General features: G+C 48.1%; 1 protein-coding gene across 2 annotated transcripts; it reads right to left on the minus strand.

The window, feature by feature from the left end:
- Positions 1-1,230: 1,230 nt before the first annotated feature.
- On the minus strand, positions 1,231-18,192 carry C30H16orf78 (chromosome 30 C16orf78 homolog). 2 transcript variants are annotated; one of them, XM_087420353.1, is made up of 5 exons: positions 17,983-18,192; positions 13,965-14,074; positions 13,570-13,712; positions 3,629-3,881; positions 1,231-1,378 (listed from the first exon to the last, which is right to left on the minus strand). In XM_087420353.1, exons 1-5 carry the CDS (start codon positions 18,130-18,132, stop codon positions 1,231-1,233), a joined length of 804 nt encoding a protein of 267 aa, XP_087276479.1. In that variant the 5' UTR covers positions 18,133-18,192. The 2 variants fall into 2 exon arrangements, with proteins under 2 accessions (XP_087276479.1, XP_087276478.1); XM_087420352.1 differs by having other exon boundaries at positions 13,570-13,707; positions 13,960-14,077; positions 17,983-18,132.
- Positions 18,193-24,286: the final 6,094 nt, after the last annotated feature.

Raw genomic sequence — 24,286 nt, forward strand, 5'->3', positions numbered from 1 at the left:
AGAGCCACTCACCTCCGAGGGGGCACTTTGGAGCCTCGAGGTGGAGCGTGGACATTTAAAAAGCTTATGAGGGAACATCCCGCCCTTTTGGTACATGGAGGCGGAAAGTAAAACCCGGCCGGCTGGGCCCAGCTAGAACAGCGGCCACCCCTCAGGATTCTGGGGCTCGGGGACCATTTGATTTGAGGGTTTACCGTGAAGGGCTGTGGGTTTGGAATCAGCAGCTTTTCAACAGGGTTTGACTCAACAATGATGTGTCCGGCTCTGAGGGTCCTTCTGGGATAGCCGGGCTGGGGAGTCTGCTCCTCGTTCACCCCAGGGGACTATGGGAACAGCTCACATGTTTATTGAGCTCTGCATCCACATCTGTGCTTCACGCTTCACGCGCAAGCTCTCACTTCCTCTTCACAGCATCCCTGCTCAGCAGGCTCTATTATTAGCCCCACTTTACAGATGAGGAAACAAAGGCACAGAGAGGTAAAGTAACTTGACTAAAGTCACACAGCTAGCAAGTGGGGCAGTTGGGGTTTGAATTTACTTGAAATGCTTGCAGGGAATAGAAGGGCTTGTAGCCTCCACTGGCAGTGGCTCCAGGATGGGGAGGCAGCGTCTCCGAACAGTCCTGTGGGATTTGCTGGAGTCTCCATCAGGCAAGAAGGCAGGGTGGGGGACTAAGGCCAGGACACCATCCTCATGTCAGCCCTGTCACTTCTAGTCTGTGCCACTGAGAGCAAGTGGGGTGCCCTCTGTGGCTCCTTTTCTGCTGGCGAGTCATCTCCAAGTGCTGACAGAGTCCCTCTCTCCCACCCACTCCATTAGCCCCCCACCCTACACACCAGAGGGCCAGCGCTCCACAGAGCCCGTCCTGCATGGGCAGGAGGTGGAGTGGGGTGCAAGACCTGTGGTGCGTGTGTCCCCCAGCCAGCCCTCCAACCCTTTGTCCCTCCGGAAGCCCCTCTAAGACTTCCTTCCCAAGAAGCCCTTTCTAAGGAGTGGGCTTTTGGTGGGAAGAAAACCCACAGTTTCTCCCAAGTCGGTTCTGACTCGGATGATGAGGACAAACGCCACGTCAGCACGATGATCCGTGCTGTCTGGCCATGTTTTCTGATCCCTCCTGTCTAGAAGGGATGTGCCAGGGCTGAAGGGCCAGGTGTGGGGGGCCAGAGGATGGCATCTGGCGGCCGAGGGTCCAGGGGCAGAGGGAGCCTGCGGCGGCAGGGAGAGGGCCTCTCAGAGGGCTACATTACGGTTCCGGGCGAACACTTTTTTAGCGTCTATCTCTCCTTCCACCATGTGAGGGTGGATGTCCACGTTCATCCCTGCATCCTTGCACAGCTTGAGCAGGGTGCGAATGTTGTTCTTGGACAGCCTCAGGTACCTGGTGAGACAAGGCCGGGGAGGTCAGATGAGGGTGCAGACGCGGCAGCTTTGAGTTTCATTGATAAGAGCCTAGATCTCAGCAGCGGCCGTGTGGGGCCTCTAACGGGACTGGCTCTCCAGACATTTCTGGAGCTGACAGAGGTCTTATAAGAGAGTGGGACACCCATACAGTTGCTGGGAGTTTTTATTGGTATAACTTTTTTGGAAATTAATTTGGCAACATATACGCCAAACACCATCTCTACCCCCCCGGGGATCCCCCCAAAAAAGTTGATTCTCTCTGATTCAGTAACTCCACTCAGGCCCTCAACTTATCCCAGAAAAGAAGTCAATGGCAGAACAGCTGTATAAGTAAAAGTGTTCATTTTGGAGTTATAACAACAGGAAGATAGGAAATTCCATTACCAGAGGAATGGCTAAGCAAACACTGGAATGTCCATTTCAATGACTCTTCTGCTAGCATTAAAATGTCATTAGGAAGAAGAAGGTGCAATATGGCTGTGACCTTATGCCGAGTGGGGAGAAAAAACCAGGATGCAAATTGTTAGGTGTTCCTCTCATTATGCAGGTATGCCTAATCTGAGTGACGCCAAGGGCGGGGGGCAAATACAGTTCAGTGGAAATAAAAGCTGAGCAAAGTCGTAGGAATAGAGGCGAGGATTTTCCTTTAATAATATTCAAACAATTAAAACATTTGCCATTCGTTTGAAATATTAGCTAAAGCCCCACAATTCTGACTTACACTGAGGAATGGAACTGACCCCACCTGTACCGTGTGACCTAGAGAGCACCTCTGCCGTCCTATCCCAAGAGCTCCTTCTTCCAACACCACGCTTGACCTCAGTCCCAGCCTTAGTATGAGGTAGGCCTCCTACTCAGGCACCTGCTGGTTGGTTACTTTGCTACAGATGATGGGGGAGGAGCTGCATATTGATATAACCTGGGTTTTCTACCCATTGGGAATGGCCTCCCTTCTCCTTCGAGATCTGCCCAGAACTTACCTGTTCATACAGTCAGCTCAGACCCCACTCACCAGCCCCACTCCTGGGCTGCCTTTCCCTGACAGCTCCAGCCGCAGCCTGCCCCTTCCCTCCCTGACCAGCCTAGCCCTGGAGGGTCTCACACACGTACATGTGGGCGCTCACTAAGATCCCATTCTGGACAATTTCATCCTTTTCTTGGATGTTTTTCTAATGGCCTGTTGGATGCCATCTCTCCAAATAGTCTCTCTCCCTCCTCGCAGGGTAAGGGCCCTGGCAAAATCTCTTTTCTCCCCACCATGGAGCTCAGGTAGGCTGTCTATCCGCCAGAGTCAACTAGAACCCCCTATCAAACCGACAGCCATAGCCAAAGACTTCCAGCCACGAAGAAGCCCCCTGCAGCTGGGGAGACTGCCTGTCCATCTTTCAGCCAGTTAACCCTTCCACTCATCTGTCCCTCAGCCAGTCAGTGAGCAGAGCAGGACTTCATGACGGGACCGGTGGATGCCAGGCATCTGAGGCCATTTTACCCACAGACGAGTTCACTGCAGTCAATGCCATGAGAACGACTACCGCATCCTGTTGTCCCGTTTTCTCCTCTACGGAAGTTTCTGAACCTTGTCAGTTGCATCTTTACAGTACAGGATAACACTGGGTTAGGGAGGGATGCCTGGATTTTTGAGTGGAAACCAAGCTGTTTGGTGTTGCTGAAAACCAGCAGGTCCTGATAAATAAGACAAAGAACAAGCAAGAAGGGACACCTTTGGTAAGAGCGGTAAATACCGAATGGTTTCACGCTTTGCTCATGGTCCCTTTGGGAGTCCTAAAGCCCAGACACACAGCAGGGACCCCCAGGGGATGGCGGCTCCTATCACCAGCAGTTCAACATCATCACATTGTGTAAATTTCCTGTCCAGGGAATTTCCTGTTAAAACAAGGCCAGTTCCTTTTTGAATAATATTCATGGTTCCCATTGTGAAACAAATATTGGAAATATTGGAAGGGTTGTGTAAGTATCCACAGGTGTGGCATGAAAATGGCAACAGCTGAATGTCCTGTCCATCCAGGAGATGGCCCACTAGCAGGCGAAGCTGCTCGGAAACCCGATGGCTAGCCCTGGAGCAGCCCTTTTGGGACTCCAAGTCAGAGCCCAGCCACGCTGCGGCCGCCCTCCCCGGGCTCCAGGCTCAGCCCAGCCGTCTGAACCAGAGACAGCGGCGAGCAAAGCCTGCTCTCCCGGGACCCCGCCCCCACGCGGGCCCGCTCACCGGCAGCTCAGCACCTCCTCGGGCTTCAGCATTCTCGCCATCTCCACCCTGGGCTCCATGCCCTTCTCCATGAGGGTCTTCAGCTTGCGCTCATAAGAGGTGTCGGGGGTCTTAAGCACCCAGTCTCTCAGGAGGGTGGGCCTCCGAGCGCCAAAGATAGTGTCCTGCAATGTGGGTTCTATAATGCTTTGTCGACGGTATGCCGTTGACCGCTGAGTGGACTCGAGGGCGATTGCGTCCTTGATGTCTAAGTCTGCAACTGGACAGACGTCACCGGGGAGTTAGATCCTGGTGGGGGTCAGAGGTGGGGTAGGCAGGAAGGGGACAGGACCTGAGAGGCTGCATGCGCTTCAGACAACACCTGTTCTGCCATATGGGATCTTTCGAGGCTTCAGTAGGTTCTCCTCAGCGTTGGTTTAATCCTTATTCATCTGTTCCTGCCTCCTTTCTCCCCAACTCCCTCCCTCTCCCTCCTTTCCTTTATTCCCTTCTCTCAATTTTATCTTCTCTCCCTCCTCAGAGGGAGTTCACCTAGAGGGAACACTAGGGAGAGGGTAGAGGAGATCAACTTAGAGCTAGGTTTTTAAAAGACAAATAGTTTATCAGATGAAAAAGAGAGAAAAGTACTGCAGGTAGAAGGATCAGCATATATAGGCAGGAGGAATAGCATGCACAAAGGCACAAATACATGAAATGAAATGGTGCCTTTCTGATGTTACCCAAATACGGGATCTGCAGCGAATGAAATACTGTTGGGGCTAGAGCTTGGAGACCTTAATTCTTTTTCTTTTTGTTAAATTTACTCCCAAGTATTTTATGTATTTTTACTTATGAGAATGGGATATTTTCTCTCCGTTTCCATTTCTAACTGGTCTGACTAGTAGAGAGAAAAGGCTATCGTTTTAAAAAAATGTGTTTTTCTGGCACACCAACAACCATACCAAATTTTATTAATTGTTGACTAGAATTTCTTGAGTTTTGCAGATATGCAATCATATCAGGGGAAAAACGAAAATATCTTCCTTCTAATATTTATACAAATTATGTACTCTTCTTGACACATTGCATTTGACAGACTCTCCAAAGCAATGTCAATAATGATGATTCAGTCATGCTTCATTTTGTTCCTGATTTTAATTAAAATGATTTTAGCATTTCATCATTTAGAATGATGTTTTTCACTATTTTTGGTAAATGTTTTATAATATTTAGCAGTTTTAACCCTAGTTTACATAGAGTTTTTATTAATAATAATTGCCTGGTTATGTTTATTGCTTTTCTATCATCTACTGATATGATCATATGGTTTTTCCTTTAATTTATTGATGTAATAAGTTACGTTATTAGATATCCTGGTATTGATAACCTAACTATTCCTAACCTGCTATAACAAATCCCACTTGGTCATGGTGTATTATTCATTTCATACATTGACATATTTGATATATTTTTGTACATTGAGTATGTTTGCTAAAATTTTAAATATTTTTTGCATCTATATTATTGTGAGATTGGCCTACTTTTTGCATAATATTTTAATATTAAGGTCACGATAGCTTGTTAAATTAATGTAGAAGTGTCTATATTTTAAATGGTCTGCAATGGTTAAAGTAACATTGGGATTGTTTGCTCTGTAAAGGTCGGATAGAACCTGGTGTGAAACCTTTTGGCCTGGGGCCTTTTTCAGTGCTCCTGATTGTATCAATCTGGATAATTTATAGTATGATAAGAAATTATCCATTTTTGCTAGGTTTTCAAATATACTGTATAGAGGTGCATATGGTATTGTGTTATTTAATGTATTTCTTATCTTTGCTTATATGTCCTTTCTCACACAAAATCTTATATACTTTTATTCTTCTTTTTAACAAGGCTCATGATAACTTCACATTATTTGTCACTTGCTTTTTCAAAAAGGTAGTTTTGGATTTATCTTTTTAACTACTTTTTATCTTGTATTTCTTTAATCCCAGCTGGTATTTTATTTTTCATATTAATTATTTCTATGACTCATTAAATTAATAAAAATGTTTATTTGTTTGTTTGTTTTTGTTTTTTTTGTGAGGAAGATCAGCCCTGACCTAACATCCGATGCCAATCCTCCTCTTTTTGCTGAGGAAGATTGGCCCTGGGCTAACATCCGTGCCCATCTTCCTCCACTTTATATGGGACGCTGCCACAGCATGGCTTGACAAGCAGTGCATCAGTGCACGCCCAGGATCCAAACCTGCCAACCCCGGGCTGCCGAAGCGGAGCGCGTGCGCTTAACCGCTGCGCCACTGGGCCAGCCCCAGTTTTTTTATTTTTTGTTTTATAAAGACAAGAACCATTACTTTTAGTTCTTACTATAAATTTTCTTCTGAGACTAGATTTTGCCTTCATCCTGTAGGTTTTGGTATGAAACAGGCTTATTTTCATTAGTTTTTTCTTTGATATAAGGGTATTTTAGGAGTATGTTTCTTAATGTCCAACTGTTAAGTTGGGGGTATATTTTAATTTTAATTTTATCTCTAATTATTGCTTTAGGACAATGTAGATGGCCCTAAAATCTTTAGTTTTTTGAATGTTTATGTTTGCTTTGTGGTGACTATATAGATGATTTTTGTAAATATTCTTTGGCCATATAAAAATGTATGTTCTCTATTCAAATATAATGTTATGATTTGTTAATTGCATTGTTAGATTCTTCTACGTACTTCCTATTATTGTCTATTTAATCTAGTTGGTTCTGAAAGAAGTGTATTAAAATCTCCCACCATGACTATATTTTTTTCAGGTTCTTGCATTTCTAAATATTTATCTAAAAATATATTGTAGCTACTATATTTGTGTGTAGGTTTATGGTTTTTATTTATTCTCTTTAACATTTTAAAATATCCCTCTTTTACCCTGTGTGTTTCTTATAGCCTTAAATCCACCTTACCCATTTGCATTTCTTGTTATCTCTTTGCCTACCCTTTGTTTTCAGTCTTCCTATATTACCTGGCTTTAAGTGTGTATGTGGAGTTTGATTTAAAAACCAATTATTTCCACATTTGATGCCTCTGCTCTCTTCTAGAGCATTTTCTGCAGATGAAAGGACATATGGCTGAGAAAGTCCCTAAGTATTTCTCAGTCCACAAATATCATTCATTCCCTCCGACAGTAACTTACGTGTGGGCTGGGATGGGATTATGTGGATGTAGGTCTTTACTCTCAGTAGTTTTTAGGTATCATTTCACTTCTAGATTAATGCCAGTCTGATTCTTTTTCCTTTGTAAGTAAACTGTTCTTCCTGAAGGCTTGCAAGCTTTCATCAATAACGCTCAGGAATTTTACCAGGATGTCTGGGGAGATAAGTTTAGATGTCCTACAATTATATAAATAGAGAGAGGCTGCGACTTGCCCAAGGTCTCATAATGAGTTAGTGGCTAAATTGGGTCTCTTTATGCCCAGTGTGGTGCTCTTAACTGACAGCTGGTCCCTAATAGGGTGATAGGGTCAGATGGCCTTAGCAGTCCCTGTTTGTGCATGGTGGAAATTGGTCCTATGTTCCAGAAGAATCACGAGCTGCACGTCCTCATGAAACAAATGGGCAATCCCTTGGAGAAAGGGCCATAGCCTTCCCTGAGGCATCTGATCCTCTTCTGGGTCAAGGTAGGTCTCATGCAGGAGAGAATAGTAGTGATATAAATGGCAACAATAATTATACATATTAGCTAACATCCATTGAGTGACTTATGTGCCAGGCAGTGTGCAAGGGGCTTTGTAGGGAGTGGGCACTATGGTTTCACCACCATGTCATGTCCATTTAAAAAATGAGACAGCCGGGGATCAGAGAGATTGTCATGTGCCCGAGATATCAGAGCTAATTAGTAACGGATCCAGGAAGATGTGAACCCAGGTTGTCAGTGGCTTTTTCTGAGAGCCTGTGCTGGCTACCCTCTCGGACAAAAGTGCCCCACATTCCTAAGTCTGTGGCTGAACAGAGAAGTTAGATCTCTGGTGGGCTGCGTTTGGGACTCCAGGGGCTGACTCTGTACCCATGGAGACAGAGGGGGTTATTGCCCTCCAGCCCTCAGCATTAGGAAGGCACCTTTGTCCTGGCATCAACAGAATTCCCTGAGCTTAGGTGGCCAGGGAGATAAAGCCAAATGAATTCCCTTTTCCTAGTCTAGCTGCTCAGACTTTGCCGAGATGTACTTCGGAAATGTGTTCCAGGTGCTTCCCAGGATCTTTTACTGGCCATAGCCAGAGTGACCTTTTAAAAATTCAAATCCAACTTGGTAGCTTCTTTCTTAAAATTTTTCAGTGTCTTGCCATTGCATTCAATCAGGTTAGGTTTTGGAAAGGCCGATCTGAGACTTCTGCTTTCAGCCAAGATGGTGTAACAGGCATTGGATTTATCTTTCCCCCTTAAGCAATTAAAAAGTGGGGGCTGTTACATGAAACAGCAGTTTTCAGACATTGGACAATAGGCAGCATGGGGCAGTGACCCTTGAGAGAGGGAAACAACGGAGATGAGTCCCATGATGACCCAGCTGACTGCTGGAAGATGCTTCTAGGTAGCAGCACAGGGAAAAGGAAAGGTAAACAGTGCCTGGTGGTTTCCCTGAGCTGGGGAAGAGAGTAGACAGTTAGTTGGGCCAAGGCAGCTGGAAATCACAGGCAGACAAACAGGAGAGAGCTGCACAGAGAGCTCGGGAGATCTACAAAGGCTCCTCTCAGCTGAGGACTAATTAGCACACACAGGAGAGGAAACGACACAGAACTGGCAGACATGACCACTAAGACAGCTACGTAAATATACTCCATATGCTCAACAAGGCTTGAGCCAGTTAAGGAGAGACACAGAAGACTACAAATGACCCAAACTGAAGTTCTGGAGATGAAAACTACAATGTCTGGAATGAAAAATACATTGGATGGGATTGACAGAAGATCAGACATTGCAGGAAAGATTGGTGAATTTGAAGACATAGCAACAGCAACTGTAGAAAATGAAACACAAAGATACAGGATGGGGGGAAAAAAACCCAGTGAGTTTTGGGATTTCAAATATGTGTAATTGTGGTACCTGAAAGAGAAGGGAGAGAGTAGAGGACTGAAAAAAAAATTTGAAGAAATAACGGCCAAAAAATATTCCAGATTTGATGGAAACTATAAACCAAGAATCTGAATGAACCCCAAACACAAACACAAGAAACATTAAGCAAAAGACATCAAGGCACGTTGTAATCAAATTGCTTAAAAAGAAAACCTTCAAAGAAGCCAGAAGAAAAAGATCCATTACAGAGCACTATAAATCAGGACGACAGCCAACTTCTCCCCGGAAACAGTGCAAGTCAGAAGACAGAAGAGCATTTCTGTGCGGTATTGAAAGAAAAAAGCTTGTCAATCTAGAATTCCATACTCAGCTAAATCATCTTTCAGAAACAAAGGTGAAATAAAGACCCTTGCAGACATACAAATGCTGAAAGAATTTATCACCAACAAACCCACACCATAAGAAATATTAAAGGAAAATCTTCAGGCAGAAGAAAATGACTCCAGACAGAAATCTGGACCTGTGTAAAGAAATGAAGAGTGCTGAAAATGTTAACTGTGTGGGTAAACATAAAAATCTCTTTAAAAGGTAGTTATTTGAAGCAAAAATAATAACAATGTATTGCGGGGTTTATAACACAGGGAGAATACGGTGTATGGCAGTAACAGTATGAAGACTGGGAGAGGAGAAATGAAGTATGCTCTCGTAAGTTCTTCATGTTCCACACGAAGTGAGATGCACCAGGTGAGGGGAAGGTGGGTGTGACAAGTCACAGATGTATCCTGCAAACACTAAGCAACCACTAAGGTAACACAACAAAGAGTTATAGTGCATGATCAACAAAGAAGATGAGGTGGAATCATAAAAGTACTCAGCCCCAAAGAGGGCAGAAAAAGAGAAAAGGGGAGCAAAGAATAGGTAGAACAAACTAGAAACAAATAAGTAGGTTTAAACCCAAATATATCAATGATCATATTCTCTGTCAATGGTCTAACCATCCCAACGAGAAGGCTGAAATTGTCAGGTTGGATTTAAAAGGCAAGCCCCAATCATTTGCTGCCTACAGGAGACCCACTTTAAATACGAAGATGCAAATAAGTTAGAAGGGCCAATGTGATAGCCACAGAGAAGGAGAGCTGTTGGGGGCTCTTACAGTGGAAGAGGATCAGGATCAAACTAAAATAATAGCAGTGGAAATGGAGAGGAAGAGAAAGAGACGAAAGACAGGAAGATGGTACAACCTCCAGGACCCAGCAACTGGTCATGAAGGGTGACTGGTCACGAGGGGTGACTGGTCACGAGGGGTGACTGGTCATGAAGTGTGGCGGGGGAGGTGACCTCCGACTTGGGCCACATGCTGGGCCGGTGCTAGTCCCTGAGATGGCGCAAATGAAGGGGGCATGTGGGTTTGCAGAGCCTGTGGGACATCAACACTAACACTGGAGTTGGGCACCTAGCTGGAGCCGGGAGAGAGGGCCGTCTGCAGACTCAGATTTGAACTCATGAGACGGTGGTTAAAGCCATGCGTTTGGATAGAGTCAGCCAGGAAAAGTATATATAACGGGATGAGAACAGCAGCGTTGATCAGAGGGGAATTCCGAGGGGAAGTTTATGTACAGCAGGAGGGAAGAAAAGGCAGGTTGGTTAGTAGCAAGTTAGAAAAACATGAGGTTAATAAATTAAAGGGGAAAATATGTACGGGCCAGAGACGCCTTATGAAAACAAAGCAGGGAAAGAAGACCACCAACTGGACTATTTTGCATCCTTCTGTTTGCAGAAGTGAGGTGACCCAGAACCACAGCTGCAGCCTAACCATATGGTTTCTCTCTCGGCCTTGGGTCTGCTTGGCCCTCCTAAAGGTTGAGCTGGGAGGACAAGGTCTCAGTGACATTTGTGGGGTGAGCCCTCAGAGGGGACCGAGAGGGGATGGTGAAAAAGGAAGGGGGAACACAGACGAGACTGTCCTCAGGGAATTCAAGGGGGAAGAGGCCATCGAGGAGAGGGGGAGGAGGTGGCCCACGGTCTCCGGATGTGGCAACATGGTAGTCAGTGGGGGGGGGGTGGCATCTCAGCAGGTGAGGGGAGCGAGGGGGAATTTTTGTGAAAAGGATGTGAGAAGACAAAAGTGAAAGGGTCTGCTTTGAAAAGCAAATGTATCCCACATTGGAGCTCTTACTGTTGTTTCTGTCAGCTTTGGGGTCCTGGAGCTGGAGACATGTCACCCATTTGGAACGCTCACAGTGATTTGCAGAGTTTGGTTTTGCGGCCGTTGCAACACTGAACACAGGGAAGAGCGGGAGGTGTTGTGACTGCACAGACAGCTGTCACATTCCAGCCCTGGAGGTGGTGGGGGCTGTCCCACCAGGCCACACAGAAAGGCATCGAGAAAGGGCTCGCTCTGCAGACAGGGCACACGGGACGTGCAGGGGGTCTGGTTCTCGACAAGGATGCCAACGATTTGGGCACTGAGCAGGGCTGGGGGAGGCCAGAATCAGGTGTCCTGGTCTCGATTACTCCTCTTCGATCTGGACTTACCTCCTCTTGGGCTCCTGCTATAGTTCTTAACTGGCTCCCTGCCCTTCCTAGGGGCTGCCTTATCTTGAACTTGACTCCCAGACCAGACCCTGCCCACTCATCTTAGGCCTCTTGCCAGCCTGCATGGGAAGTTCCTCTTGCTGTGTCCAGGCTCAGCCCCGGGTGTCACACCTGGAAGCCCAGCTGGTTCCTGGTGTCTCTGAGCACTTGGGCTGCACTGAGCACCTGCTGCCTCTCAGTGGCCATTGGTTGTATTACATTAGGAAAGAGAAAACTGCTCTCCAAGCCCAAACTCTGTGGGTTTGTCTTGGGGGGTGCGCGGGGGTCACTGCAGAGGACCAAATAGCTGCTGAGTCAGCCTGGGCTGCTGGCATCCTTGTGCAGTGAGGAGAAAAGAATTATTTAATCAGCTGGTATGAGAGTTTCTCTTAGGGAAGGAACTGCCTTTGTTTAGGAAAATGTCCACTTTGAGTGTGGAATGAGACAGTGAAACAAACGGAACAAAGCAATCCCTCCAGGTAAGAAGCCAGTGGGAATGTGTGGGGTGGGGAAGGCAGAGGATGGAGGAGAGGGTAGAGGAGGGAGAGAGGGAGAGGGGGAGCTGGGCAGGACCAGGACTAGAGTGAGACTAGGAGGTGCCCAGGGGACAAGATTTAAGGAGGCGCTTGCTCTCAGGCTCACCCAAGTGCAGGGTCGACCCCTGAGAGTGAGCGCCTCCTTAAATCCTGTGCCCTGGGTGCCTGGCTTGTCTCAGTCTGGTCTCAGTCCTGGGGTTGAGCAAGACACCTGGAGGCTGCCCCTGTGGGGAAATGTAGCCGGAAAATCTCCTGGTGGCAGGGGACAAGGGGCCTTGAAGAACAAGGGGTTCTCATAATCCAGTTCTAATTTGTTTGCTATATGATTCTGTGATGTAATTCTTTCTCTGTGTTGCCCCCAAACCTTCAGTCAAGTCTGCTTGCACACAAAGGCTTCATGTGAGGGGTCTGGGAGAAATGAAAGAAGAATGTTCTCCGTCTGGATCGGCAGGGAGAGGGGACAGCCTCTCCCTGGAAGTGATGCAGGATCCACAGATGCTCAGGGGCCTGGCAGACCAGGACTTTGGAGCCAGATATGACGCTGGGAGTCACAGAAAACTTGAGACAGGTGTGGGGCTTCCCATAGGGCATAGGTCAGTCTAGTTTTGCTTTTTTAAATAAAATCTTTTTTTTGGAGTTTAGATCTACAGAAGAGTTGCAAAGATGATCCAGAGAGTTCCTATATACCCTTCAGTCAGTTTCCCCTGATGCTAACATCTTACATAAGCAGTGACATTTGTCAGAACTAAGAAATCAACACTGGCACATTATAGAGCTTTTTGGGATTTCACCAGGTTTTCCGCTAAAGTGCTATCCTAGGATTCAGTCCCGGATCCTGCACTCTTAAATAGAGCCAATCATATTTAAATCTGACAGGCAAGTGACAGCAGTGTGGTTACAATGGCATTGGTGTATTAAATGAAAAGGAAAAAAAGGAGTTTTTGTTGGGCACAATAGGACGTTTTTGTACAGGAGAACTGCAGCCCCTGCTCAAAGGCTCTCGTCCACTCTTCCTTTGGGCTAATTGCAATCCCTTCCAGAATTCTCTTTTACCATACGCCTCCATCCCAAGAGGCCAGGCACAATAATGCATCTGTTTTTCCAACACCGTGGTACAGCCCACCTGAGAATTTCAGCAAAACGTTTACTTAGAAATCGCTGTTTGCTAACACTGTTGAGCGCCCGCTCTGTGTCAGGCTGAGTGCTTTCCATGCCTCGTCTCACTAATGCCCCACAGCTGTACTGGGAGGCAGGTTGTGTTATTGTCCCGTTTTATAGATATGAAAACTGGACCCCAGAGATGGAGTGGCTTCCCCGGGAACTATACAACTCCAAGCTAGTTACAGAGGCGGAGCTGGGATTCGAACCCAGGCAGAGCTGGGAACTGGGGATCTGGCATAACCTAAGCCTGTCTGGGGTGGGAGCAACACCTGGCAGGTTTTCGGCCAGCAGGTGTGCTACCCTCTGTAACTGACAATGTCACAGTACCTAAATCAATTAGATAATTTGGAACGCATGAGGTTGATGTCACCAAAATGGCTTCAGGAACGTGGGGGATGCTACGCTGGCTTCTGAGAAGAGAACACCCAGGTGTGGGTGGAGCCTTGACATCCACCCGCCTCCTGTCAGGTCACAGGCAGCTTGCAGTGTGATCCCTGAAGAGCCCTGGAGGGCTGCTGTGTCCACAGCAGTTGGGTTGACACAGATGCTGCTGCCCTAAGAATGGTGTGAGTGTTCAGTCCCTCCAAGGGGAGGGCGGTGACAGAGGACGATGCCGGCCTCCTGGGCCGAGCTGCTTCCCTTACCTGCTTTCCCGGGGCCGTCCTTGGCGTAGTTTCCTGGGACTATGCTGAAGTGTTTTCCCATAGGATCCACTCCGTAGAGCTTTCGGTACAGGACAGGGTTCCCATCCTTCTTGGTGCTTTGCCCTGAGGCCTTGGAGGGGAGCAGGAGAGAAGGTTCTACAGGAGTGCAAGTCTTCCCACCGCCCTGGGACAGTTTGCAATGTGGGAGCTGGATGGGAGTGGGGGCAGGTGATTAATGTGGGTGTCACTGTGGGGCAGGAGTGGATCTCAGAGCCTTAAATAAATTTTAAAAAAAGTGGCCAGACAGCGTGCGGGAGTGGGGTGGGTACCCTTCCTTAGTGTGGAGAGCTGGGGGGGGGGGCAGACGGGGGTGGGCGTGGAGTGGCTGTGTCACCTGGGCAGAGAACGCCACGTGGCGGTTCCCTTCCTGGGGCTTCTGGGCTTTGTTGGCTCTCTTCTCTTCCCTCCCAGTTGCTTTGGCGGATGTCACCATCTTGGATTTGTGCTTCTGGAAGGACAGGGAGGAGAGCACTGTGGCCGCTCCGCGGGGCACAGACCGCCCTCCGCCTCCACAGAGGGGAGGGCTCCCTGGTGAGCGGGCCCCCTCTCCTCCACCCCCACTGTCCCTCTGTCTCCAGGCATGCCCTGGTGTCCACATCACACCGCCCCCAGAATGACGCTCTGACCCCCAAGCCTGGTTGTCCCTCTCCACCTCAGAATCCATCACTAGCTCCTGTCACCCCCAACTAAGGCCTGCTCCCCGGCCTGGTAGGAACTCCTTCCAGCCCCTACACAGCCTTTCTAGCTGTGGCTTCCCAGCCAAGGCCTCCAGTCCGGAGCCACAAGAAGGCTGCCCTGTCTTTGAGTCCAGCCAGGACTCTCCCTCTGTCCCCAGACCACCCTCTTCTCCTCACCCCATCCCCACCCATCCTGTCTTCCTAGAGCTGTCAGCACAGTTCACCCGCCCTTCTCCTCCCCGTGCTCCTCGTGGCCCATCAGGGCTGGGCGTGCATGCCTTGCGTGGACTTCCCTGTGCCTGTGCCCGGCCTTCCCCTCGCACAGGCAGGCGGGAGGATGGCTCACGAGGGAGCCCCAGGGTCCAGGGAGGAGGGACCTGGAGGCCAGCGTCTGAAGCATCTTGGGGAAAAGCTGAACCGCCGGGGTCTCCTCTCAGCTGTGCCGCTTGTGGTTGTGGGGAGATAACGGCCAAGACTGGTCTCCAGGTCAGATGGCCTGGCTTCAAATCCCATCTATTGCTTAGTGGCTGAGTAATCTGGGGCAAATGACAGCTCTCTCTGTGGCTTAGTTTTCTTATCTGAAGATGGGGGCAATAGGAGGACCTACCTCACAGGGTTACCGTGAGAAATAAACGAGTCACTGTGTGGAAGTGCTGCGCCTTCCTTGAGTGTTAGCGATGTCGTGTGGGATGGAAGGAGTGCTTTGATAAGCCGGTTGGGTGTGTGGAAGAGGCTGCCCAGGGGCGTGCTTAAGGCCGTCTAATGAGGGGGTGCTGGTTGACTTCGGGGTTTTGTTTGGCTTAGTGAGGAGAGGGGATGCAAGTTGGGGCCAGGGCTGAATTTTCAGGTAGAGGAGAGAGGCTAAGGCCAGCTCCTCCAGGTGGCCCTCCTCCTACCCCCCATCCTCAGTCCCCCGTCGGGAGCCACCTGAGTAGCTCCCCACCGCAGTTTGGGGGAAGCTGAGTGGAATCGACGTGGTGATACCATAGACCAAGGAAACCGCACAGTCATTGATTGAACTGCCCCTGTGGCCAAGACCTTGGACCTCAGGGGTGTCCTTTGATGCCAAGTGGACCAAAAGGGGCACAGCCCTCTGGGTGGAGACACAAGCCGTGCTGAAACAGGGCGGGGGGAGGCCCGGACTGCCAGGAGAAGGGAGAGGAGGCCACCGGCAGTCCCTCCAGCCTCCTCACTAGAGAGCCCGCCTCCTGCGCTGTCTGAATCTGCCCGGGAAGCACCACCCTCTTTCTCAGGAGCTTCTTCTAAAACCCAAATGCTTCTGGAAAGATCACGACACTTGAAGACTTCACCGTATTCCAGTTTCAATTTGTTCCCTCCTTGGGTCCAAAATTATTTACAATAGAAGCCACATACAAGGTAAAGCTGTGAACACGTGATTAAATATAACCTTCCTGAGGAGAGAAGGGGCCAAACACGTTAATCATAGACGTGAATGTAATTTCTGCGATTGATACCGAGTTCTGAGCGCCCAGCAGTCAAGTCCTTACGGCCTCCGAAAATGAGGGGCAGGGGTAGGCTCTCGGTAAGTCATTAGCTCCTTAGCGTAAAACATGTTTGCCTGAGGTGTCTTAGCATGTCTGATGGAACTGGCCCTCCAGACCTGACTGTAAATGATGAGCGAGCGCAGAAACAGAGCGGGAGCCTTCCTGAGGGGAGGGCGAGGCAGAGAAGGCGGAGGTGGCTATGGGAGGGGGCCTGACAAGGCCCGTGAGCTCGGGAGCTGGGTAAATCTGAGTCTGAGCCCTGGCTTGCGCTTTAGTGAACTCTGTGAGCTCAAGCAAGTTACTTCTCTTCACCTCAGCTTCCTCAGCCTCCAGCAGGGGCTAGGAATGGCGCCTACCTTGTAGCCTTGCTGGGAGCGGTTGACGAATGCTAAGAGCAGGGCCTGGCACACGGGAAGTGCTTAATAAAAGTTAGCATCGTCATTCGTAATGCCATTTTTCACCCATTTTTCTCTGGGGGCTGGGAGATTCAAGATCAGGTGGCATCCTCTGTGGCGGAGACCACTTCCCAAGGGCATGGCTTGATTCGCCGTAGATGGGCCCAGGGGGAACTCTGGGGGAAACTGAGGCAAAATTGGTTGCCATACTTCCTGGAGAAAGAGGGAAGGGCAGTGCTATAGACTGAATGTCTGTGTCCAAAGTTCATGTGTTGAAACCCTAACTCCCAATGTGACGGTGTTAGGAGGTGGGGCCTTTGGGGGTCATCAGGTCGTGAGAGTACAGCCCTTATGATGGGATTCATGCTCTTGTAAAAGAGACCCCAGAGAGCCCTCCTGCCTCTTCAGCCATGTGAGGACACAGTGAAAAGAGAGTCATCTAGGAATCAGGAAGCGGGTCCTTATCAGAGACCAAATCTGTCTGCACCCTGATCTTGGACTTCCCAGCCTGCAGAGCTATGAGAAATGGATTTGTGTTGTTTATAAGCCACTCAGTCTGTGGTGTTCTTATTTGACAGCCCAAAGGGACTAAGACAAGTGGGTTAGAACTAGTGTAGAAAGGAAGAGCTTAGTAGGAGTCCCAGTGGAGATAATGGCAGTGGAAATGAATGCCCTTTGACCCTGGAGCCATCATGAGGACAGAGTAGCGGGCGATAGCGGGAAGGACACATCCTGCTGATACAGGCTCAAGACAAGGTTGACATAAGGGAAGCCATATTGTAGAAAAGAAAAACTCTGTTGTAACTTTGAATGACCTCTGACAAACTAACCTAGCTGGATCTGCACCCTCCAGGAGATCTAATTGCTCTGTAGATTTTACGACCTCTGCTGGTGCATGTACCTCCCAGCTGCGATAAGATGATAACTTCGTTTTTTTGAATTCCTTGACCCCCGAACAGTGAGTCTATGCTGATAGCCATCATCAATGAAAACTGAAAGATCTGGCGTGGCGCTCCCAGTCTGTAACACCAGAAGGTCAGCATTCCTAACCCCCTCCCCAATAACACAATGGCCTATATAACTGCTATAAGATTTCATGCCCCCTTAAGATGGTTCTTTGGACATGAGTCGGTCATCTTCCCTCTTGCTAGAAAGCTGTAATAAAAAAGTCTTTTTTCTCCTACCACCTTGCCTTTTGACTATTGGCATGTCTTGCGGCGAGCAGAAGGCCCCACGTTGGGCAGTAACACTGCCCACATTGAGACCCTAGGAGCTATGCGCCTCAGCCCTTCTCATGACAAGATGGCTTTAACATTTCCCTCCCCTTGACTGAACTAGACAGGTTTCTTCCCGACTCGAGGTCTATGACCTTCCTTTTCTTTTCCTTTAGAAAACTTGCACTTGTGAATTCTTTCTCTGCCCCTCTGAGATGCAAATCTTCTCCTAGCCTCTTCCCAGTTTTACAATCTGGGAAAGTTTTTCTCAAGGACCTGGGAACCATCCCTTTGAAATGTAACCCTTAAGAAAGATAGAGCCCCTGTCTCCCAGTCTCTGTGGGGGGCAGGAGCTTAGCTATGTAAGTGACAGTTAGCAAACACAGATGGCCTGACCACGTTGACAACCTCCCCCTCACACCCTCCAGTACTTTTCTACTAGTTCACCCCCGTGTTTAAAAACCCTCCTGGCTGTTGTTTCCTGGGAGTCAAGTTTAGTCTCTCCCCCACTGCAGTAGTCTTGAACAAAGTCTTCCTTGCGTCTCTCTCTGACAGTACACACCTGGAGAGCTTGCTTCTTCCTCCCGTGCCTCCGCTCCAGCCACTCCAGCACCCGCGTGAGGTCGGACATCCGCCTCTCCTCGGCGGTCCTCCACGTGGACTTCCTCTCTTCGGGCATCAGATCCTTCAGGTCCTGGGATTTCTCTGACATTCTGGGGTCTTGGTCGTGCCCTGGGTGGGAAGGTGGCGCACTCTCACTTTGTTGATCCCTCTGTCTCTACTCCCTGGCCTGGGGGACTCACACGGGAGGGAGTGGTCTCCAGGTGTGAACTTGAAGGGCAGACTTAGGCCAGCAGCTGGGATATTGGTCTTAAAGTGTGGGAGGTGTAGAGGGCGATTGTGAGGTCACTGTCAGGCTGGCCCACGGGTCAGAGTGGAGTGGGAGGTGGCCACTGCCCCTCTTTAGCCTCTGCCTCTGCCCTGACCTCCACCACAGCCTCCTTTATGGCCTCTTCACCTCCACTCCCATAGCGATCTTACTAAAACAAAGGTCAGCTCATGTACCTCCCATTCTCAAAAGTCTTCAATGGCTCCCTGCAGCCTATAAAATAATCTAAATTTCTTAGTTTGGCATCCAGGCTTTCCGCAATGTACTTTAATTAGAACGAAGCTTTCTAAAGGCTCAATTATTTCTATCTTCATTAAACAGAGAGCTATCAGACACCTGCTATGTGCCAAGCATGGTGCTGGGAATACAATGCAAGATAAAAACATAGTCAGACTTCCCAAAACATATGGGCTAGTGGGAAAGACATCAGTCAAATAATCATTCTATGGATCCATAATGACAAATGAAGATGAGTACTCTGAAGGAAAGGAATGTAATTCTATGAAAACCTGTGACAACAGAACTAGACTTGGTTGGGGTGGTGAGCTTGGAGCCAAAGGGCAAGTAGGCTTCAACAGGCCTCTAGACCAGAGGGATGAGCATGTGCAAAGGCCCTGAGGCAGGATGGAAGCATGGCACACTTGAAGAACAATAGAAGGCCAGGGTGACTAGAGTCAGGTGGTGTGAAACAATGCTGCAGAGGTGGGCAGAAGCCAGACCAGATAGAACCCTGGAGGTCACCGATTTGCTCAGACTGTGAAGGAAAAGGAAAACAATAAAGAGATTCAAACAGTGGGGAGGGAGTGACATGATCAAGCTTCCTTTTTTGTTTTAGTAAACTTTTATTGAAGGAAACTATGTATACATAAGTGTGCCAGAATCACAAATGAAGACCTCTGTGTAACCAGTACCCCAGAACTCCCTCTGACGCCCCCCGCTAGTCACTACCTCCCTGCAAAGGTAAACACTATTGTAACTTCTAATTTCATAGATGTGTTTTGTCTGTTTGAGTTTTACATAAATGGGATCGTATACACATAGTCTTTTGTATCTGGCTTCATTCATTTTACAATATATTTGCAAGATTTTAGCAATGAAATCTTTTAGTCCTTGAGCATGTGGAAACGTCCTTATTTTACCTTCATTTTTGAAGAAAGATTTGCTGGATGATAGAATCCTTGGTTAACAGTTTTTCAGCACTTTGTATACGTCATTTCACTGCTTCTGCCGTCCATCATTTATGTGGGGAGTCAGCTGTTAATGGTATTGTTGCTTTCCCAAACAGGAGTCATTTTTCTCTCTCTCTCTCAACTGTTTGCTATGATGTGTCTAGGTGTGGATCTCTTTGTATTTATCCTACTTGAGTTTTGTTAAACTTTTTGGGAAGGAATTTAATGTTTTTCATCAGATTTTGGAAGATCTTGGCTATTTTTTTTCCAATATGTTTTTCCTGCCCCTTTCTCTTTCTGGGACTCCCATAATACATCTGTTGACGTGCTTGATCTCCCACTGATTTCTAAGGTTTTCTTCATTTTTCTTCAATCATTTTTTTCTCTCTCTTCACACTGAATAATTTCTATTAATCTATCTTCAAGTTCGCTAATTCTTTCCTCTGCCATATATAATCTGTTGTTGAATCTTTCCAGTATAATCTTCATTTCAATTGTATTTTTCAACCCCAGAATTTCCATTTCTTTTTTTTTTTTAATTTCTATCTCCTAATTTAGACTCTCTCTCTGTTGATTCATTGTTGTCATATTTTCATTTAAAAATTTAAACATGGTTTACTTTAGTTCTTTGACTATATTTATAATAGCTATTTGAAGTCTTTGTCTGCTAAATCCAACATCTGGGAACACTCAGAGACCGTTTCTATTGACAGCTATTTTCCCGAGAATGTGTCAGACTTTCCTGTTTCTTTGCATATCTTGTAATTTTTTAATTGAAAACTGGACATTAAAAAAATATTGTAGCAACTTTCCATTCTGATCCACCCTAAGGTTTATTGTTGCTGTTTTTTTCATTTGTTTCTTCGTTTAATAACTTACCTGGGCTCTGTGAATCGGACAATTCCTGTCTGGGAATCTGAGAATCCTGTCGCCCTATGATTGAAGCCACTGAACTTTCTGATTAAGCTTTTTATATTCTTGTTTTTATATTTAAGTTTCGCTTTCTAAGCATTGCGTCTGTGTCTGCATAGCTGATTGGACAGAAATTGTGCTCAAACACCTCAAGCCAATAAGCCATCTGTCCTCTGCTGATGAATCTGTGTGTGGGTAGGGGAGCTGTATCAGTTATCTTATTGCTGCCTAACACATCATCCCAAAGTTTGGTGGTTTAAAACAAAAACCATTTATTATCACACATTTTCTGTGGGGCGGGATTCTGAGTGTGCCTTAGCTGGGTCCTCTGACTTGGGCTACAGTCAGAGCACTGCAGTCACCTGAAGGCTCGACTGGGGAAGGATCTGCTTCCAAGCTCCTCATCTGGTTGTTGGCAGGGCTGAGTTCCTTGCAGGCCATTGAACTGAAGGCATCAGTTCTTTCTTTGCTGGCTGTTGGCAGAGACCACGCTCAGTTCCTTGTGACATGTGCCTCTCTATGGGGAAACTCACAACATGGCAGCTCACTTCATCAGAGCAGCAAAGGAAAAGAACCAGAGAGACAGTGAGAACAGGGCAGAAGTCAGTCTTCTATAACCTAACCTTGGAAGTGATATCCATCACTTTTGTCATATTCTATTTATTAGAAGGAAGTCACTATGTCCAGTCCACGCCCAAAGGAAGGACTACACAGGGCACTAATACCAGGAGGCAAGGATCAATAGGAGCAACATGGGAAGCAGCCCATCCCAAGAGCACTTTCGAAGTTCAGGCCATTTTCACGTGTTCCCTAGCTTTTACTTTCTGCCAGGCTCTTTCTCATCTCCTCTGCACACACGCACACATGCACAGCCTCAGGGTCTTCCAGGAGCGTGTGGCTAGATCAGGCCCTTTGCGGTTTCTGTGGTGCATGCAGGCAGCTTTAGCAGGAACGTATTGGCCCAACCACAGCTGCAGCCTCAGTCTAGGGGAGCTGTGGCCCTCCTGCTTTTCTGCCTTGGAGTTTTCACTTAAACCAACAAGGCTTCCACGAGTGGGTGCTGCTCACCACTCCAAATTCAGTGAGCCCCGTTTACCAGAGCAGAGAAACTGCTCACCCCAGTGGGACCTCCCTGCTGCCTGGGCTGGCAGGAGGGGATGGGAGCCGCCTCAGGCTAGAATGCCAAGATTCTCACTGTTGTCAGCCAAATTTTTGTAGTATTCAAGCATAAATGCGGCCCCACTTGCTGTACGCCTTTGGCTGATGTCTAGAGTGCTGTGTGGTTGTTTCGGCCAGTTTTGTCCAGCTTTCTGGTTGTATTTTTGGGGAGAGGATTTCCCATCTCCCCACTGAGCCATAGGTGGAAATCCCCTGCCAACGTACCCTTTCTATAACCTTATATTTTGTAAGACCCTCTTTGCTGTCTTGAAATAAAATTCATATAAAACTTTACCTATTTTTAAAACACCTATTTTAAAAAATTACTATAATCCTCTAAAGTAATATAAAGGAGAGATTAAAAAAAAACAAAAAAAAGAGTCTCCCTGGGTATATTTCAATATTTTAATGCTTGGTCACAACTAAAATAGAAGGCAACTCCCTGAATTTCCCAAGTGCCTCTTAGGGAATGGTACAACCCCACTGAGAACCAATGAAATAATCAATTGTCATCAGTCAAGGATGGTTGGGGTGGGTGGAGGCGGACAGGGCACAGTCACATGCTCTGTCCCCAGTCAGCAGGGGCCGTGGGTGGGGAGGCCATGATGAACAGGCACCAGCACAGCAAGGGGTGAGGGAAAGAGTCAATGGGCTACACAAGGGGCTCATCTCAGGCCTCTCCACCCCAGGTTTCCCTTCCCCGGATCTGCCGTAGAGCTCGGTGGCCACATGGTCCTGGAAGCCCTGTTAGGGGCTGGGGTGGAATGGGGTTACCAGAACTCTACTCTTGTGAGCATTAGCGCTCTCTTTCCACTGACAGCCATCATTATCATTTTGAAGAGGCCAGAGGCCACGCCAGTCAGGCCCCAGAGGATCATCTCATGGGACAGGAGGGAATTCAAACCAAGGAAGATTTACAGGCGTGCTGGGCACTGAGGGAGGAGGACACAGAGATTAAGTTCCTGCCCTCATGGAGCTTGTCATTTCCTTGTGGAGACCCCTACCAAGCCTGGGGGCCCTGGGTGTCTCCCCACACTCCCTCCACTGCTCCCCCTAGTGGTTTGGGTGAGTAAACACCACGCCAATTTGAGGGAAGGGCTGAGATTGGTCTAAGCCAATCAGCAGATGGCATTCCCCAGACTAGATTGATTGGCACAGGAGGGGCCCAACAGCATGGATCTAGGAGCTTTTGGCTGGAACGCAAGGAAACCGACTCCCTGTGTATGATGGGGCATTGGGATGTGAAGCCTGGAATGGTGGTGGTCATTTCGCTCTGATGAGGGAGGGAGGCTACCGTGAGGATGAACTCCATTCAAAGAGGAGGACAGAGCCAAGAGACTCACTGAAAAATGAAACCAAGTGCCTGAGCTTCTCACATTTTTAATGTGTAACTCAGCCTAGACAGTGCTTTCTGTTACTTGCAATCAATATTATGTGATACAAATAGCTAAATCAGGGGAGAGGGTAATAGTGCAGTAGTGACATTTCATAAGAGTGCTGTGGGAGCACAAGGTGGGCACGAGGAAGTGTGCTCGGGGGGATCAGAGAAGTCTCTGCCAAGGCAGTGTTCCAGCTAGGTCTTGAAGGATGCAGAGGACTTGGACAAGAGGAGAATTGTGTGCCAGCTGGAGGGAAAGGCACTGGCCGAGGCATGGAGGTGCGACAATGCAGGGGGTACATAGGAGAAGGAAATAATCTGTGTCTAAAGAGTAGAGACCCTGGGACGGGGAGTGGAGGGTTAGTTTGGAGCCAGAGAATGAAGGTGCTGGAATGCTTTGCTGCCTTAGAGAACTCATTCATTTACTCATTCAACAAGCAGCTCTTGAATGCTTGAAACCCAGGAAGGCACTGACCACGTGTACAGACAGCATCAAGCAGAGCACCGTTGCTGGCAAGCCTGGGTCCCAAGTCCAGAGCTGGACTGGGGTTGGGCTGAGGGTTGGGAGAGAGAAATGAAGCTTGGATATTGGGATGGAGTCGGGGAAGATGTTTCCCCCACCCCCCACCAAATGGTGCTTTTTGAAACAGACTGCCAGGCAATTACTGACCTGATGTTTGTTGAGGCTTTGATAAAAAGATGTTAGGAGCAGTGGGGCAAAAGAAAGAAACAGAAAGTTCGTCGGGGGAAGATGGTTGTTTTTACATGCTTTGTGTCATCAGAACTGACATGTGGTCCTGCCCCTGGCTGGTCCCCTCCCCTCCAGGCTTGCTCCTCTTGGCCTCAGAGCCTGGCTGTCTCGGGGACAAGGGCTGGGCGCGTTAAGAGAGATGGAGGCTCAGTGGACCTGATGTACACAGGGAGCCCTGGATAGCTTCCTTCCTCCTCCCCCCTTAACAAATCTCATGGCAGAGCCTGGCAGTCAGGACGCTCTCTGACTGCAGTGGCAGAGCCAGGAGTGCAAGACCCTGAGGCTCAGAGCTGGAAATGCTCTGGAAGCCCCCAGGACTCACTCTCATTTCACAGATGGGGAGGAGACCAGAGCCCGCAGACCCCAAGAGGTTGGCCAAGGTCAAAGCAAAATAGGGGGGACCCAGAAGTTCCATTAATAAAGATGAGGCCTGGAATCTGCACACTTCCCCTAGAGACTTTCGTATCTATTGCATGAGGTCAGGGATCTGGAACTCAAGGGCCAGGCAGGTAACATAAAGGAGGGAAGCTGGCTCAGAATAAGGCAGTAGCGAGTGTGGAGTGTGGAGTGAACCAGTGCTTCAGCCGATTGTGGCCGTGTGGGAAGCTC

Source organism: Ceratotherium simum, chromosome 30, assembly GCF_057802395.1.
Source record: "Ceratotherium simum simum isolate JZ-2026a chromosome 30, ASM5780239v1, whole genome shotgun sequence".
NCBI lineage: Eukaryota > Metazoa > Chordata > Mammalia > Perissodactyla > Rhinocerotidae > Ceratotherium > Ceratotherium simum.